Source organism: Haemorhous mexicanus, chromosome 3 (genome assembly GCF_027477595.1).
Source record: "Haemorhous mexicanus isolate bHaeMex1 chromosome 3, bHaeMex1.pri, whole genome shotgun sequence".
Lineage (NCBI taxonomy): Eukaryota > Metazoa > Chordata > Aves > Passeriformes > Fringillidae > Haemorhous > Haemorhous mexicanus.
In genome coordinates this window covers 77,815,871-77,834,597 of record NC_082343.1, presented here as the reverse complement: position 1 = coordinate 77,834,597, position 18,727 = coordinate 77,815,871, and the positions used below count along the sequence as shown (strand labels likewise).

The window sequence follows — 18,727 nt, the reverse complement described above, 5'->3', positions numbered from 1 at the left end:
TGATGAACTGACCATAACCCCCATTCCCTGTCTCCCTGCGCCTCTGGGGTAGGAGGGAGAGCTGAGAAGGAGGAAGAGGCTCAGGGGAATTGTTTTAAAGATTTATTTTACTTTTCACTATCCTGTTCTGATTTTGTTAGTAATGAATTTTGTTAACATCCCCAATTTGCCATGATGGTCCATTTTGCCCTTGATGGTATTTGCTGAGTGATCTCTCCTGTTCCTTATCTCAGTTCATGAACTCTTCATTATATTTTCTCTCCCCTGTCCATTTGTGGAGGGGATTGAGAAAGCAGCTTTGGTGGGTGCCTGGCATCCAGCCAGCATCTGTCCACTACAGTCTTTTTTCCAGGTCTCCAAAAATACATTCAATTTTATGCAGGGCTCTATCAGAATGAATAATTTGTTTTTACTTTTTTGCTGCTATTGTAAAACAGCTTCTACAAGAGAATGGATGTTTGCTTTCCATGGAGGGTTTGTATAGTTTTCTACAGTTTTGTTCTGTGTCTACTTTGATTAAATTGTAGTGTTTTCTTGAGCAGCATATTTTCTTAGAAATTGATACTTATGTCTTTCTTTTACTGGAAAGAAAAGTTTGTTAATGCTTTAGAAGGATAACTAAATGTCATTTTACAATGTAACTAATGTGTCATTTTACAGACTGGGGCAATTGGAGCCACTTGTGTGAGGAAAAGTGGACAGAGGAGGCCAGAAGTTTCCTTATCAAATTTTTTTGGGGATTATAGTTTGGAGTAAAATCTTTTGCTTTCCTAAGCCAAGCTGGAGACCTGAGCTTCAGCAAAATACTTAAAGGCCTTAAGTATTTAAAATACTTAAAAGGCCCTTGAGTACTTAAAATACTCTAGGGTACCAACAGGGCTTGCATTCTTCCTGTTGGTATAGTCTCACAGTTCCAGCTGTGCAGAAACATTGAAGTTTAAATCCTAAGAGTAGCTCCTGGTTTGGAAGTTTGTTACAGTTGTACACCAAAATTTTGTTGGTTTTCTCTTTATGAAAAAAAATCCCTTAGGGAATTGTATACGAAGACTCTGTACATGGAGTTAAACTTCAAGATTAGACACTTGAAAATTAGGAGTTTTAATTTGTTTTCTGCTGCTGAAGTACCTCTTCTTTCAAAATGTCCTAAGGAATATAGTAGTTATCTCCATACTCTAAAAGACTGCTGTAAAGAATAGTAAACACCTATTTTTATGTGTTCTTTTTAAAGCAAGAAACATCATTTTAGGCAAGCTTTTCCATATTGACATGCTATGATTTGCCATTTGTCTCAATCTATTGCACTGAGACAAGGCAGCTCAGTTAATATGTGTAACTGTGATAGCTCTAGCAAGCTAAGTCATTTCCAATTAAAAGATTCCTCTGCTTTTTTCCCCTCTGGGAGCAAAATGAAATGTTACTGCATGACTTCATTAGTAGGCATTTACAGTGTTGGCAGGTGATTATATAACCTCAAAATTGTCTTCTACAAAATGCATTGGTTTTCTAGTCAGAAAAACTCTTCTTCTTCCCTGCTTTTCATTTGAGTGGGTTTCTAGTTGCAGGACTTTGATCTTTCTCAAAAAGATGCAGATTTTGCATCTAATTTAGATGAACAGTTATATCAATTATCTGGAATAGATTTTAAAATGTCAATAATGTTCTGATTCTTTTTCCACAAGGAGCATGCTCAATTCTCTAGGAGAATTTTTCTTATCTGAAATGAGCTAGTGATAACAATTTTGCACACAGACTTTGCACTACTAACTGTCACAGTTGATTCTTAAGCAGTTTCTTCTCAGGGGTTTTCTGTCCTCTCTTTCATGCCTGTTGTCAGATAGTTTCCTTCTTTGTCCACAACATTGCTGATTGCTCATATTTTACAGTATATTGCATTGTTTCATGATCAGGTTAGGGAATTAATTTCTACAAACCAATCCCTGAGGATTGAAAGGGAAATTGATGCAAATAGCTTTTGAAGTCAATGTTATATTAATCATAAAGAGGAAAAAGCTCTCCCAGATATGACTTAGAGATAGATCTAAAGACCTAGTTCTGAGAAATCAGGGCTGCCTGCTGCTTTTGCAGTATAATGTGATTTTGTCTTTCAGTATTTTACAATTGCTATGTGTCAACTAAAAAAAAAATATTGTCCTTTCTATCATGGCCTGAAAGTGATGCTACTTAGAAATTGTCTTTCCAGGTAACCTTTAAAAATGTAAGCTCTTCCCATTGGGCCAAATCAGCTCTGTTTTTCCAAACAAACAGCAGTTCTGCTTAGAGTCCTTCCCTAGCCCCAGACCACATATGGGTGCTTTGAACTTCCTTCCTGGAAAACAAGATAAGGAACAATGGCCATAAATTTAAATAAGAAACGTTCCACCTCAACCTGAGGAAAACTTTACATTGGGGTTAGCATAGCACTGGAATGGGCTGTCCAGGGAAGTCTTGGTTTTGTGAACAGGTTACTTGTATGCCGCCTGTTGAGGGTGAGAACTCAGTGCTGCTTGCTTCTCATTAGAAAGAAAGGAACTTGTCTAAAATAGGATGAGGCCTAGGACAAAATGGAGTTAATTTACTAGGATATTATAAAAGTTTAAATACGAATTAGAATGTTACTACTATTTATTCAGTTATTCCAGTTACAGTTGAGTGTCAAGAAAGCTGCACATTCCTTCACTTCTTAAAATACTGCTTGATATAGGCACTTCAGTTGTTTTACTAAATTAAATCAAAGCATTGGAAGTAATATAGCATGGACAGGTGTGAGGTGTCTTTTATATGTTCATCTGAACAAACTCTTACACTTCTGGAGTATATACAAAAATGGTTTGCAAACTTTTTAAAGCTTTCTAAATAAATAATATTCTTTCAAAATGAAAAAAAAAAAAGGAAATGTATCTGGGTTATTTTACTTTGTTCATCCTTATCTTTGTATTTAATGAGTTTTTATTCTGTGAGGCTCTGAAGCAATTTTTCTTTGCTGCAGGTAGAATTCCCACAGCTCAGCAGTGTTGATTCTGACAAAAACATCTACAAGAATCTTGTCTTTTCTGAATTCTGTCTTCAAATTCCCAACAGTTTTTATTCTGCCTGCTCAAATATGTTCCTGTTGCAATTCTCATAGTTCATGAATGAATTCATTGCAGTTGTGTTAGATGGACAGTTGGAGAGACAATATGTGGTGGTACCATCTTGGTTTTTTTTTTTCTTTTCCTTTTGTGAAGTGCCTGTATGGTAAGTGTGTGCACCATGGCTGTACAAAATCAACTCTGCAGTCTGTGAGATAGTCCAGAGCAGGCTGTGGCTCACTGTCTCTCAGATCTGTGTGATAACAACACGAGGTGTTTGGCTACTGGACTGATGCATTCTCTCAGTTTAAAACCAGGAGAGAAAGGAGCCATTACAGCCATGTTCCTTTGGTTGTTCCTTTTCTTTACTATGTTCTTTGCTTGCTTCAGGCTACCTCAGTTCAGTTTTGCAGGGCTGCTAATAACAAGTATTATGAGTTTTGGCTGGGCTCAGCTGCATTTCTATGTGGCTTAGTGTTTGCCCATGAAAACCAATTTACTGGGGCAGGCCTGTCTCAGAGAAGCATTTTGTACCTGTGTTTTTCTCAGTCTCTGTAGTCTGGTGAGGAAATCTTGTGTTTCAGATTGTTGGATGCAGTAGATGCTCTTGTATATCTTGTAGTGTCTGTCAGTATCTTCCTACACAACCTCAGGAAAAATAAAACTATTCTGTGGGTGTAGTGAAGCTGAAAATACCCGAGGGAATTATTGGGCAGCATATCACTTTAAGCTTCAGTGACTAGGACCCACATACCATTTTGATAACATGAGAAGTATCCAGAAAAAGAGACAGAGAAGTGTTAGAATTTTTTAACCTTCTTGAAATAGCTATTTTTCTTTTGGATACCCCCTCAGGGAGTGTCCAGAAGCCCATTACAATGCAATTCTGGCTTTTGTGTTGCACAACATGCTTGTTTGAAGTTTAGAGGAGATACCTTTCTTTTAATAAATTCTTCAGTTGCTTCACTGTCAACAGTGCCATTACTTTACATCCTTTTAACACCTTCATTTTAGTAGGCTGAAATATAAGTTTGGTGAATTGAATTCATGTCACTGTAGGCAGTGAATCTTGTGGAAGGTTGGATTTAAACAGTGGTATGTTGGGGAAGATGAAACAAGAAAGCCTTACAAATATGATTGCCTGGCAAAAGATTTTGAGAATATAGAAACTATAAGCGAGATTGAAATGAAAGCAAGCTTTGACATCCCTTAGTTACTGAACAACAGGAAAACAATGGTGTGGCCGGCTGAAGGTAATCCCCTTTTGATGAAACAATACCCTCTGCAAGCAGGCAGGTCCAAGGGTCAGAGCAGACCCTGCCAGCTTGGCAGAAGGGGTCTGAAGAGTAGTTTTTTGGGTTTAAAATGTAGCACAATATGGTAATGTAGTGATTCTTATAGGCTGTATGTAAATGCTATAGGATTTGTATGCTGTACTAGATTGGTTAGTGAGAATCAGAATATTCAACACAGAAGATGATATATTGTATTGTAATGGGAACTTCGCTCTCTTATGCTCTTGCTTTTGCTCTTGTTCTCTTGCTTTTACTCTTGCGCTCTTACTTTTCTATGCTCTTAGCTCTTGCCTTTTTACGTTATTACCCTCTCATCCTTTCTCTTCTCTCGGGCCTGCTCCGAGCTGCAGCTGGCAGCTCCCAGCAGGGCCCTGTACCCACGCCCTTTGCAATAAACCGCAAGTTCCACGACCTGGCTTCAGAGATCTCTCGTCTCCATCCGTCCCGACCGTGCTACCTCCAGTCTCGCCTACAGTGGAACTTTTGCATTTGACTGTCCTGAACAGCTTTGTAAAGTGCTGCTGGTTGCTTATCTTTGGCAAGAGTTAGTCCGCTCGAGTCAGCCAGGCTGCAAACTTTAGACATCAAAAACTTCTCTAAATCCCAGTCCTCTCACTGAATGACCTAATGTGTGAGTGATGAATGGATCAAACTGCTCAATCTGCTGCCTGATAGGTAACACCTCAAAGGAGAGAGATGCCCTTAGGAGCCTTAGGTGAGAACATAAGAACAGCCACCCCGAGTTGGATCATTGGCTACTTGCTTTAGCAGTAGCTGTTTGTGATGTCTGGTGAAAAAGAGTAAATCCAGGGTAAGTGTATGTGGTGTGTTCCAGAGAATTCCCCAGCTGTTTTCATCTCAGGGACATTTCAGAGCAAGGTGTGATTCCTGTCTGCTCAGCAATCCTTACTAGGTCTTTCTTCTAAGCTTTTATCTTCTTTCCCATTGGGCCTGTGTAAGATTTCTCATCCACCTTACAGGGTGGCCAGCTGCCTGTTGTGTGAAGATCTGCTTTTGTTTATAGTCAATCTGATTTCTACCAGTTCAATTTGTTTCCTTCTAGCTCTTCTGTTGGAAAAGATAACCATTGATTCTTCTCATGTCAGTCATCTCTTTTCCAGGCTGGGATCTTTTGTCTTAATCAGATGCTATTTAAATGGAAGCTGTGCAGGATGTTTGAGGAAGCTTCTTGTCTTTCTCCAAAATTTTGACAATGCTGATGTATGTTTTGTGAGCTTGAGGGTAAAGGAATTGCATTCAGGAGGCAAGGTGTAAATTTCTGTATGAGCATAGGATTGATTTCTGTTTTGTTGTCTCTTGCAAGAAAAAATTCTAAGCCTTGATTACCTTTTTTATTTTTTTTTTCATTTTTATTGCTGAGGACTGGAGTGATTTTTTTTTTAAATCATATGTTCATTTTTATAATTGCCATTTTAGAAGCCAGCTCTTATTCCATGCAATCCTTTTACAGTTTATCACATTATCCATGCCTTTAGTACTTTGCATAGCTTTGCCTCAATGGACTTTCTGCCTGCAGTGCTCTTGCCCTTTTCCAGAACTACTCTGCATATGTTAAACATGAGTTGCTCCACAGGAATCATCACTCCCTGTGAAAACTTCCCCATCTTTCCTTGTTCACTGTTTTATGTATTCAGCCACTTACCCAGGCAAAGATCTCATTTCTCTCTTGCCTAGTTTGCCTTCCAGGCATCTAAAGGCCTCTGTCAAAAGCTTTTTGTGAATCCACATTGTGAAAAAGCAATGGTTACAGCCCAGCATAACATACTCTTCACCATTAGGTTGCATCCATTACTTCTATGTGTATAGAACACAAGTTTGTGTGTGTATGTGTGCAAAAATCAAATTATCATCTCCTCAGACATGTGGAACATTCTTAGCTACTGCTGAAATAACCTGCCCTTCTAGGGCCACAGAGTGCCAGTTATGCAAATAGGCAACAAATGTACACAAAGCCCATTTTATATAAAAATCAGGAATATTAAGACAACATATTAAATGTTCATCTGCATTTTCAGGAGCTCTTGTACCTGGCACTTAATTATCTACCTTGCCAGGGTTAGATTTCAGCCAAGAAGGAATAGGTATCAAGCCTGGAGAACTTATGAGAATAATTAAATTAATGTTGTTGTGGTCTGTTAGCTCAGAAGCTCTGTTAGCTTGTTTGTTAGAGTTGAAGGAAAAGCCAAAGGATAAATGAGCATGGCCAAGTGCAGACAACTAAAAATAAAGTGAAGAGATGATTTTATAGAGGCATTTGTTCCAAAGGAAGTAGCTGATGAAGGGTAGAGCTTAGCTGATGATGAAAACTACTGTGACAAATGACTCCAACATTAACACAAGCCTGGTTAGTCAAGTCATTCTTCTTTTATTTTGCAAATTGTTAGTGTTTGTTTACTTTTTTAGGTTTTTATCAGTAGAAGGGTATGAAAGAAACAAAGAAAAATAGTCAGTAAGCTGGTTTTATTACTCTGTATAAAAGAGTTTAATAAATATGTTGGTGGGAATTAAGGGTGGTACTTTAGCAAAATTGTTCTATATTTTTAATGAAAAATGAGATTTAGAATAATGATGGAAAATAGAATTATTTTAAAGGATATGAAAGTTATCTAGTTCAAACCCTCATAGAATGGGCCAGATAGGGAAGATATCTAGTGCAAACTCTCATAAAATGAACCATTTAAAATTTCAGCATTAGACTTCTCACATAACAAGTGTGCTTTTGCAGTTAGGATGCAGAAGAGAAGTAATTGCCATAGTTTACTATTGCTTGGAACATTTGGATGTCAGTGCCTAATAACATTCACATCCCATTATATAAATGGCTTCTTTAAAAGGTAATTATAATAACAACTAAGATTGTTACTATGGTTCTGTTAGATTAGGCCTTGCTGTACAACTCTTATATTAGAGCCTGCATGCACTAAGGTGGGACACTTGTCCTGATAGTATTGTATGAAGTATGTTTTTAAAATGAAGCCCCTGAAAGGTGTCCAAGTTTGGATCATGGTTTTTCCTTGGAGAGGGAAAAAAAAATCGCAAGAAACTTTGCCTTCCTGGATTAAATGTATTGTGGTAGTTAAAATGCTAGTTCGAGAGCTAAATGACTTCTATTGCAATTTTATTCTGGGCTTGCTTTTGATATCACTTGCTAAAATCATCGAAGGATGTGAACAATAGGCTTATGCATTCACTGGGAAACATTAAACCAATTTAAGCCAGAATTTGCAAATGTGACTCATGCTTTTCTGTGCTTGACTGGAAATGCTGGAAAAAAAGTCTGGTTTTAGTTATGCTGCTTTCTTTATTCTCCAAAAGGCAGGCCTGCTTATAGGTGTCTGTTGTTAGGACAGACTGTACATTATTGGAGTTTTATGCAGTGCTTTGCACAGCAGTGTCCTTGCAATTCAGTTTTCTTGCATCTGCCATAAAATAAACAATAATCTTGATATTCAGGACCACCTGTGGTGACTTATTCATTTTGAAATATTGGAACTAATAACTTAACTGTATCTGTAATAGTTCACAGTTTTATGTGCTTTTTATTCTGATACCAAGTTGCACATGAAAATTGTAGAATTATTTTGTTTTTATGTCACTACTTAGATTTTGAATATGAGTCTTTTTAATGATGATGCAGCAACTCATTATGAGTAGCATGCTACAGAGTTCCTTTTTCCATGTGGCTTAAATTATGTCTGTGTACCTAAGCAGAACTTTGGGACACATTGCACTGTTAAACTCTGACTATCAAAACCTGAATTATGTTTGATGCAGGTTCAGTCAAGGATATAACTTGCTAGCAACACATTTTTGGGGATTTTTTGTTTTAATTTGAGTTTTTGTTTGTTTGCTTTTGTTTTGTTGTTATTGTTTCAGGTTTGTTTTGGGCTTTTTTTTTTTTTTTAATCTTGAAGTTTTTATTTTGACCAGGAATAAAGACCCTGTGCCTTGTTACAACCAAGAAAATAATTTTGTTCTTGATGGAATGTCAAATATACAAACAGGAAAAAAAAATCTCACATCCCTAAGTTCTCGAAACAGTAAGGTTTAGAGAATTATATATTGCAATTTTCATTAGTTGTTTTGCTTATTTTGAAGGATACCTAGAAAGGGATATCTTTTTGTATCCAGGTGTGATGTAACAAGTGCCTTGTACATATCCTTGATTTGGTAAGCTCTTTGGGGCCGTGTTATTATGTATCGCTGTCTGACACGTAATAAAAGAAACTCCAAAGGTTCAGTGGAATTTGCTTTACTAACAGTAATATGTGACACTTGAATACTGTGCATTAAATTGTATAGTTTGCAGCTCAGTTTTATTTCTTTAACTATATATTCTCTTAAACTATGAATGATAGCTGACCTTTCCATTTAATGGGATTCATTTTAGTTGCTTGGCAAATGCTTAAAAACCAATATTTAGGTAAATTTCATAGAGCAGATGAATTACCGTAGGCTCAGATATCAGTGACTGATGTTATGTGACATTTTCTCTGTGAATTTATATGGAACTTTTTCAGAAGAATTGTGTAATGAGCCTCTTAATCATATTTCATGCAATTGGTATTGATGGATATGTTTTTCAGTGTTCAAGAGACTCCAGAGGACATGGCTGATTGGCTGATGATTGATTTAGGATAGAGAGGCTTGACTTGGGAGGGAAACAAAGCTAGTTATAAGAAGAACGAGTCACATTTTTACATGCTGTAAAGAAACATTGACATATTAAATTGGTTATTTGGATAAGTACACATTGCACATCTAGACCATAGCTGATATTTGATGTGGGCATGGTCATCTGTCAAAGCACTATTTTGACTCCTGTTCATAGATTCTGAATGTATTCTTTTTTGTTGTGATAGGTGAAAACAGCAAAGGAAAAATGACATGGATTATGTAATGAAGAATAAGAACATGAAGCTAAGGACATCCAAAGGTTATTTCAGGAGTAATAGAACAAAGTAGATTAAATATATTATGATTTATTTATTTAATATTACTGTTACATGAACAGGGAATTGCTATCTTTAATACAAACTGCAAAGTGTAATGTTTTGGCCTGAAAAAGTTTATAGCCCAGATAGAAAAGAGTATGTCAGGTCTGGATACTTAGTAGCCCACGTGACAGATCAGCTGAGGTCCCAATCAGGAAGAATGTGCCACTGATCAACAGATCATTGATGCCAGTAAGATTTCTCAAAGGCTTAAAGTTACACTTGAAATTAAAACAATCTTGAGGCATCACATCATAACTGAGTTCCCTGAACAGTGTGGGAAATTGATCTGAGATCTCTGAAGTGTTGGTTTAGTTTGTTCATAGCTTTTCTGATGCCCAAGATGAGAAGTACAATCAATTTCCCATTAAAAAAAAGGCTATGGAAAAGATGAATTTAGAATGAAGTGCATTCCCCATATGATGTGGGAAGTAAATTTGAATAAAATGCTGTCCTTAAGGAAGATGCCTATCTATTTTAAAACAATTTTTTAAAAGAACTCAAGTCAGTATTGTTTAATTGTGGAGGCAGAAACTTGAGATGACAAATCAGCTCTTTCCAGAGTAAAACAATACTAGATAGTGTTGATTACTTAGAAAATTCAATGCAACAAGGTGAATAGCTAAGGAAAACCTTGGTGACTTCATTGATCACTTCTTTAGCAATTAATTTATTAAGTGGTGGTAATTCTAAAGTATCCCAGGACATCATTATTGTGCAACTATGTCTGTGGTTGAACAAGAATTTGTGTATGTCAGAGCTATGCTTTGTTGGGAAGGTCCAAATGTTTGTTTTGTATTATAGTAGACTTGGATCTAGGGCTGCTGGTTGTTTCCAAAGCAGTGTTTGAGAAATCAGAGGGAGAAAATGTTACTCTTGGAGTTACTGTAAGTTTCTATAGCAAGCTCAGCTTACTTGCCTGTTTTTGAAAGCTTAGCTTTCTTTTGAATGTTGCATTTAAAGTTGAATTGAAAAAAGTGGAAAGTGATTAATGTCTCTTCACAATCTTGCTGAGAGAACTTTGAGATATTTTAGAGGTTATTGCTATGCACTGGTACCATGTACTACTTTACTCCTAGAAGAGTGAGGGTATTTCTTGAAAGCCTCAGGTCACAGCAAGTAGTTACTTATGATTTCAGTCACAGTGCTTTTTAACAGCATAAGGCATAACCATTTGTTCATTTTACATAATTTACCTGTCTCCTGGCACTGCATATGTTTTGATTCTGTTTCTTGCCTTTAAAAGGCCACTAAGATATGTGGAATTCACTTACAAAATTTGCTTGTTTAAAGTACATACAAGTTGTTTTGTGATCATTTGCTGTTTGCTGTGACTGACGTGGCTGTAAGGTTGATGTGTACAAACGAGGAAAAGCTCATTACTCTCATGGATATGGAACACCTGAGTAAGTAACAAAATGACTCAAAGGCAAGGAGCAATTTGTATGTCACCATTGTGACAGTGAGCAATTTGTATTTTGGGGATTTTGACACACATCTTGTGTGTCTGTTACCTACGTATCTGTTCCTGAAGTGGTGTGTTGTGAAGGAGTCCATATATGTTACTGCAGTGCTGCCTGACTGGTAAAATCAATGTGTCTGGACATTTTAACAGTAATACATTATTCTGATTTGGTGTTATTTTACAGCTATTGTGCATTTTGTCTTTGAAAGCTAAACAACATGCTGAGCATGGAAAGTCAGACACAACGACTGTGCTAAACACCTTTTACTTTGACAGTTCTAGCTGGTTGCATCAGATCTGCTCACATCTAGGTCTATACACCCCGTGGTTGTGTTTCATTCAGTTTTGAGCTCTTGTTCACTTTTGTATTCTATGTTTGTAGAAGAAAATATTTTTATAAAGGTGCCTGTGACTGCTCAGGGCCAAGTTGTGAAACTACAGGTGTACTCTGTGTTAAATGCTCACCAGCTTGCCACATTTCTTTCAAGTCAAGTTTCCAAGAGTCTGAGAATTTTTTTATGGCTTGAATATTTTTATCTAAGGACTGTGTGTTTTGTTTTCTTTTTCCTTTGGGAAAAAGAAAAAGCTTTGTTCTGTAGCTTTGTTTCTGTTTCAGGCAAGATTAGAAGAAGAATGGAGGGTTGATTCCTTCCTTCCTCCAAAAAGATGAGCTATTAAAGTATCTGCCTGTCTCACAAAAATAAGGCCATCTGAATCTGTAGTATCTGAAATAAGTGTGACCTCAGGTGGAATTCCACAAATGGAATACATCCATTTGTGTCAGCATGCTGAGACCTGAATTTTGGAGCAGTTGCCAAAAAACGGCCTGTGGATTGTACTTACTTTGCATTGGGGGATTTGGTTTACTTAGTTAAAATCTTAACTGAAATACCAGAATGTAAACAATCAATCTATTTACCACATTGTTGCCTGATTATATGATTGGGTGGCAGAACAAGATCTGGATTATTAAGAAGCTAGAAAAAATTCTAAGTTCTCTCATCAGTGGGTTTTATTATAAAAGGGATCTTTGGTTAACAGTGGCAACTCGTACTTTCAAGTCTCATGAAGGTCTTTTAGCAGAAATGAGGCATAATCAGATTTTATTTCAAGCTGAAATGTTTTAAAGTATAATAGCTGTGTTGAATTAAGCAAATAAATAACATTGGTAACGTTTCATGCTTAGTCAAATTTGGTAGCTTTTCTGATAGGGTTAACTTTGAGTTGTGCATTTGTCCAAATATTTTGTATTTCATTTGTTTTTCTTGTCTGTCACTTCTTCATTCACCTGAGATATTTATCTTATTGCCTTGCTTTTAATGTACCCAAGGGAAAAATAAAGTAGGCTAGTAGCCTTGTATTAAAAGCATGACTGATGGATCTATATAAGCTCACAAAACCTTAGAGTATTTTCAGGGATGCATCTGAAACTGGAGTTTAACAGCTTAACCATAATTCATTCTCCAGGTATTGGTGAAGTCTCAAATCAGAATGTAATGGTCCATATTTTTTTTTTACAGCTGAAACTGCAATATTCAGGTACAGGAGTGCAAATTAAAGGCTGAGTTTGAGTTCAGCTTCTGCCTATGGTAGAACAGATTTTTTTTCATGCTGGATTAAACCTCAAAAACTATCAGGCTAACAAGGAAATTTGCCTGCTGGTGAAGGCAGTGTGGATCAGTGAGCAGTACAAAGTTCATTTAAGTGGGAGATTACTTTCCTGGAGGCTAATCAAGTTCAGCTGAATGTGAACTGTCTCAGGACCATTGCAAGCCTTGTCTTTTGATCGAATTCTTTGGCCTTGTTTCCTGAAAAACAGATGCAGTTCCTACTGAGTTTCAAAAACCTTCACAGAATATTTGAGGTGTGACTACCCCAGTGGACAAGGGAAGAGCTACAGACATCATCTATCTGAACTTCTGTAAAGCCTTTCACTCAGTCTCCCACAACATCCTTGTCTCTAAATTAGAGAGCTGGATTCAATGAGGGGACTGGTAGGTGGAGAAGAAAGTGTTTGGACAGCTGCTTCCAGAGGTGAATGGCTTAGAGTTTTGATGGGCATCAGTGCCAAGTGATGTCCCTCAGGAGTCTGTATTTGGACCAGTGTTATTTAATACCTTAATCAAAGTGATTGAGTGCACCCTTGGCAGTTTTGCAGATGACACCAAGCTGGTGTTGCAGTTAGCACACCGGAAGGATGAGATGCAATCCAGAGGAGCCTGGACAAGCTTGAGAAATGGGGCCCTGGGAATCCCCTGTGGCTTGATAAGAACAAGTGCAATGTGCTGCACCTGGGTCTGGGTGACCCCGGTGTTAGGGCAGGCAGGGGTAGGGACAGATGGAGAGCAGCCCTGCTGAGAAGGACTTGAGGGTGATGGGGGATGAGAGGCTGGACATGACCCAGCAATGTGCACTCACAGCCTGGAAAGCCAAACATGTCCTGGGCTGCATCCAGAGCAGCGTGGCCTGCAGGGAGAGGGAGGGGATTTTTCCCCTCTATTCTGTTCTCATGAGACCTCACCTGGAGTGCTGCATCCTGCTTTGAGGTCCTCAGTATAGGAAGGACTTTGACCTGCTGGAATGAGTCCAGAAGAAGGCCACCAAACTGATTAGAAGAAAGGTGTGTCTGTTCAGCCTGAAAAAGAGAAGGTTTCAGGGTGTGTGTCCTTTCATTATGTAGAGAGACTCTTCAAGAAAGCTGGAGAGGGACTTCTAATAAGGGCATGTAGTGATAGGAGAAGGGGAAGGCTTTCAGTTTAAGTGAGAGAGAGTAGGTTTAGATTAGATATTAGAAGAAATCCTGTACTATGAGGATGGCCAGAGACTTTGTGGGTGCCCTGGCTCTGTAAGGCTTCAAGGCCAGGTTGGGTGGGGGTTTCAACAAGCTGGTTTAGTGGAAGGTGCCTCTGTCCATGGCAGGGGGGTTGGAACTAGATAACCTTTATGGTCCCTTCCAACCCAGACCAGTCTCTGATTCTTCACAAAGTCACAGTTTTGTGTCTTACTGGCAGCTACAGTTCTGATACCCCATTGCACTCATAGACTGTAGTTATAAATAAGGGGAATGAGGGCTTGTTTTCTGGCCCTAAAAGGACTGGCATAACATGGCTTATGACAATATGGCTAAACCTCTGTGGGCATTTTGGCTTTGTCCATGCTGCCAATTTGGAACAGCCATGGCTTGAGTTATCTCCTGGACCATAGTCTGGGCATTTCCTGGGAGAGTGCTAGTTGGCAGGGGTCAAAGCTCTGCTGGAGCTGTGCTCCTTATGCACTGGGAGGAATTAGGGACAGTGACTGAGTTAGTGGCCTGATCCTGCTGAGTTTACTAAGTTAGGTATAGTAATAAACCCTGTGTAAAGACCATGTTGGAATCTCTGTGTTAAAATAATCTCCTTAAGGTAAAGGTAGTAAGTGTACACAGAAATCGTATAGGAATGATTCCTAGTTTACAGATAGGATTCAGTTAACCGTTTCTTTGTATTTGCAAGCTTAACTCATTGTGTGGAATATTATCCCTTGATCAGAATAAGAGCTGTTTTAGTAACCACACTGTCTTTGGATGGTTCCTCTGCGCAGGTCTGAAGTGTACAGGTTGTTACTGTAGCATGGTTGGAGGACACAGAGCATCTTTCACCTCTCAGCATTCCCAGCCTTTCTGCAGGCAGTCAGTGTCAGGGTTGAGCGTACAGAAGGTGTGCAAATCTACCCCTCGGCAGACAGGTGATGCTTTGAGACTTTACTCTCTTTATTCAGGAACTGGTGTGTGAAAGGAATATTTTCCAAAATATTTATCTAGTAGTGAATTTCTGAGAAGAGAAGCTTATCTCTCCCAGACAGCGAGTGCAGGTTTGCTTTTCCAAAGAGTAGGTGGCTGATGAGTAGCTTGCAGCTCCTGGCAAGCTCTGAAGCCTCACATTAGCTACTAGATGACAACAAAATATCCACTTCTAATTACATTTGTAATGGATAAGAAAAGTTGCTGAACTTGTTAGAAGTTTGCTTTTTTTATTTTAATCCCCAAGTATATATTTCATGGCTGTGTCTTACTGTATTTGTTTGATAAAGCTTTTGAACAATTTGTTGCTTCTTTTCTGTTGCCAGTTTGGAAGAAGCCTTAGTATCACTTTAATTCAACAGAAATTGCAAAATCAGAAGGAATGACTGGATGATAAATGTCATTCTTGTTTATATTGGATGATTTCCAGGAAACAGATTTATGCCAAATTATGGTGGTTAAATCATTACAAGTACTAATATTTTCTGAAGAAATTACTTATTTGCAGCCAGCACTCAGTTCATGAAGTCACCTGAGTCTAGGCAAAACATGGAATGATTTGAGTAAAGATAATGTTGTCATTCATATGTGCTAAATAGTTAGAGAAGGTAGGGCTTATTTTTTCCCTTCAAATTCAGCACTGCTTGGTGGACAGATTGCACATATCAAATCCAGTGGGCTTGTTGACTGTCTCAGCTTCTACAGGTATCAGCCAGAGTATAGAAAGAAGGTATGAGGGATTATGATGAGAAGTGCTTTGTTGCTGGAGCTCCCCAAGGCCTCCCGAAAGACATTGAGTATAGCACAAAAACCTACTGGGAATAAGTTTAGACTATTGTCACCTTATTTCAAAAGCTCTTATACCTTCTTGGTGATTTCTCATGGGCAGCTCCTCACAGCACTGACTGCTTCTTCTTCACAGCACAGCCAACAGCTCTATCTCTCTTCACAGCACAGCCGCCAACAAACCCCAACTCTTTTGACAGCACAACCAACAAACTCCATCTCTCTCCTCAAGCAGCTAACCCACTCTTTTGTAGCACTTGTCTTATAGGACACAGCTGTGGCCTATTAAGGGCAGACCTGTTCCTAATCTTTGGGGATTAGTACAGCTGCAACTCCTCAGGTGTGAGACTACCTTCTGCACTATTTTCTTACATTCTATCCCCCAACATTAGAGTTTCTTTAGTGATGGCAGATGGCAGAAGTCTTTGGTTTATTTGTTCACAGTTTACTGTTTAAAAACTATGAGTGGTGTAGTTTGTTAAAAAAGTGTGTGAGGGTGCCAAAGAATGGAGCTGATAAGTAGGGAAGGAGTGGTAAGTAGAGGTAGTGTAGCAGGAATGCAGGTTGGGAGGGAAGAGTGAGGGGCAAAGAAGTTTAATGGAGATGAGAAGAAAGAGATTCCCTCAAGGATTCAAGAGACTGAGTACAATTGCTTAATTCCAGGGAGACACTGAAGACAAATGATCTGAAAGTAAGGCTGGATGAAAGGGAGAGTTGCTCTTCTCAGTGGTATATTCAGGGAAATTCCATAGCACCTTGCCTCTCTTCAGTTTAGACTGTATGATATGAGAAACTGAGGTAGTAACAAATAAAGGGAGGTTTGAGTGTCTGTATCTCCATCGTTCCTCTTAATTTCATAAATTGACTACTGCATTGCTCATGTTCCACCCTGAGATGCTGATTTGAAAAGGATTGCTTATAAAAGATGGTTTTAACTGCCCCTTCTTCTCAAAGTAATTGTGTATGGCTTATTGCTCCTTCTTATACACAATGATACTACACTTAAGTATTGCTTTTAGTGATACTTGTGCAGATTATTCTTTTCCCAGAGTCCAGTTACCTTTTTTATTGAATGAGACCTTATTGTGTGACTGTTCTCACTGATTTCACCTGAATGACTTAATTAAGAAGTATACGTACATTGAAGAAAATTATTTCTCTCAGTTTATCTAGAATAAGTTTTTGTATTTCTTTAATGATAAAAGGACTCATTTATAAGATTGATTGCTGTGGTGTTACTGAAAACTTGATATAGAGCTCATCCTAACTCTCAAGGCTGCTGCTATTTGCAATTCATATCCAAAATTGCTTAATGGCATTTCTGTTTTTTCCCATAGGCAATGTTCAGTCTCTGCATGGTTGAAAGTGAAGCTGATGAGGTGAATTTACATGGTGTCACAAGCCTTGGTTTAAAACAAGCCCTGGACTTTGCATATACTGGACAGGTATGTACAGCCCTTCAAATTAAGAAACACAATCAAAAACAACTGCAATAAAAACTGAGTATGACCTTTTTGGAGATACTAGAAAATATTTTTCTTGTGCACTGCTCAGTACATGCTATTTTGATTTACCAGATCTTAATTTTCTTATACTGTGGTGGATTTTTTCTTTAGAAGGATTGGTTTATGAAAACACTGCTTTATGTGCATCATTGTCAGGTAGGGAACCATGTAGGGCCTGCAAACCTTTTTTATGGTTGCCTGAATATTCATAAAATCTTAATGTGAGTTTAATCTTCTTATTAAATGAAATGTAAAGAAAAATGTTTTCCTTATAATAAATATTTATAAACTGCTGTGTTTGACAAATTATATAATTGAGGGGAAAAGTAGTCTCTTACTCTCTGGACAGATGCAGTTGAGGCATCTTTGTAAGTGCTTATAAGTACTATCACCTCCATTTTCACCCATTCATTATGGTACTTCAGAAAATGTGGAGTGATGCTCCTTTTCCCTCTGCCTCTTACCAAAAAAAAGCCCCTCAAAACAGAAAAAAAAAAAAAAGGAAAAAAAAAAGAAGTATTTATGACCTGCCATATCTCTGCACTGCATGCTTGGAGAGTGTTGCTGTGTGACTTTGTCTCAGTTCAGAGTTCATGGATAGTGAGCTCAGAACACTCAGCTGTTTTTGCTTTGGACTTTAAAATTCTAGATAACCAAACTATTTCTGGAATATCACTACAGCAGTTGAGTCCGTTGACGCACTAGTGACGTTTATTAGTTAATTTTGAAAGGGGAGGCTTAAATCCATACTATGATATTCTGAAGAGTTGTTGGATCATAAAAATTTAAGTTGTTGGATTATCTGCTTCCATAATGTGAATTGAGTATATGGCCTTATGTGGGTTTTTTTTCATTTTTTGTTTTTTTTTTTTTTAAAGAAAACCAAGTAGAAATAAGGAGGAAAAAAAAAAACCTGTTTTAAAGGAGCTATTTTTGTCACCAGCCCAGAAAACCGTTATGCTTTAGCATTGGTCTTGAAGACTAGCACTTGAATTTCTTTTTAAAAAAATTGAGTTTGTGCTGTTTTGGAAAACATTATTTATTCAAAGATATCTTTGATATAAATGATAACCAGAGATGCCATATTATATTAGTGAATTAGCCAAAGATCTCAGTACATAACTTGTCATTGCTATGCTTTTTTTTTCTTTCAGTTGAAAGCTTCTATTAAAAATTGAATGTCTTTGATAAAAAATAAAATGTTAGGTACCTATACATCATCATATTAGTAATTTAAAACTATAGGTTGATTGTTCTGAAGAGAAAACTCTGGTTAAATGAAAGTATCCTCTTAGAAGATGAGTTGTAATTGATTTCTATCTGAACCATCCCATCTTTCTGCAAAATTCTAAGTCTAACAAACCCATGTAAAATACATTGAGAACCTTTGAAAGAATGGATGTGGCTTTTATGTAACCCAGCAAGTGACCCCAAGTTTCTTCCAGGATAAAATCCTCAGATCCCTAGGAATTATGTACCTTCTGTCATTGGTCCTTTAGAGACTTTTGAGTCTCTCATTTTCAGGCATAACCTTCTTTGAATAAGTGAGTGGGTTTCCTGAGTTAAATATAGAAGTGCACCTATGTAGTCACTCATAGAAGTGATTCTGGCTCCGTCATGTCTGCCAGATACACCAAGTGCTACTTTGATGCACAGACAAATGAGAAAGATTCTGTAGGATTTGTCATGTAAAGATGCCTTTGAAGCACTACTCACTGAAATGTGGGTCTGAGAATTAGAGAATTAGCAGTGTCTCATTTCCCTTTCATCCTTGGAATTCTCTTCTGACACTGTGTATGTATTGAGCATTGCTTG

General features: G+C 37.8%; 1 protein-coding gene across 5 annotated transcripts in view; it reads left to right on the top strand.

Annotated features, from left to right (window-relative positions):
• KLHL32 (kelch like family member 32) overlaps positions 1-18,727 on the top strand; it is a 121,658-nt gene that overhangs the window by 31,717 nt on the left and 71,214 nt on the right. For all 5 annotated transcript variants that reach the window (XR_009485867.1, XM_059842429.1, XM_059842427.1 and 2 more), the window contains exon 4: positions 16,745-16,852. Coding sequence is in view for 4 of the 5 variants with exons in the window: in XM_059842429.1 (XP_059698412.1) it covers positions 16,745-16,852 (108 nt within the window). In the remaining variant the exon portion in view is untranslated. The remainder of the gene's footprint in view (positions 1-16,744; positions 16,853-18,727) is intronic.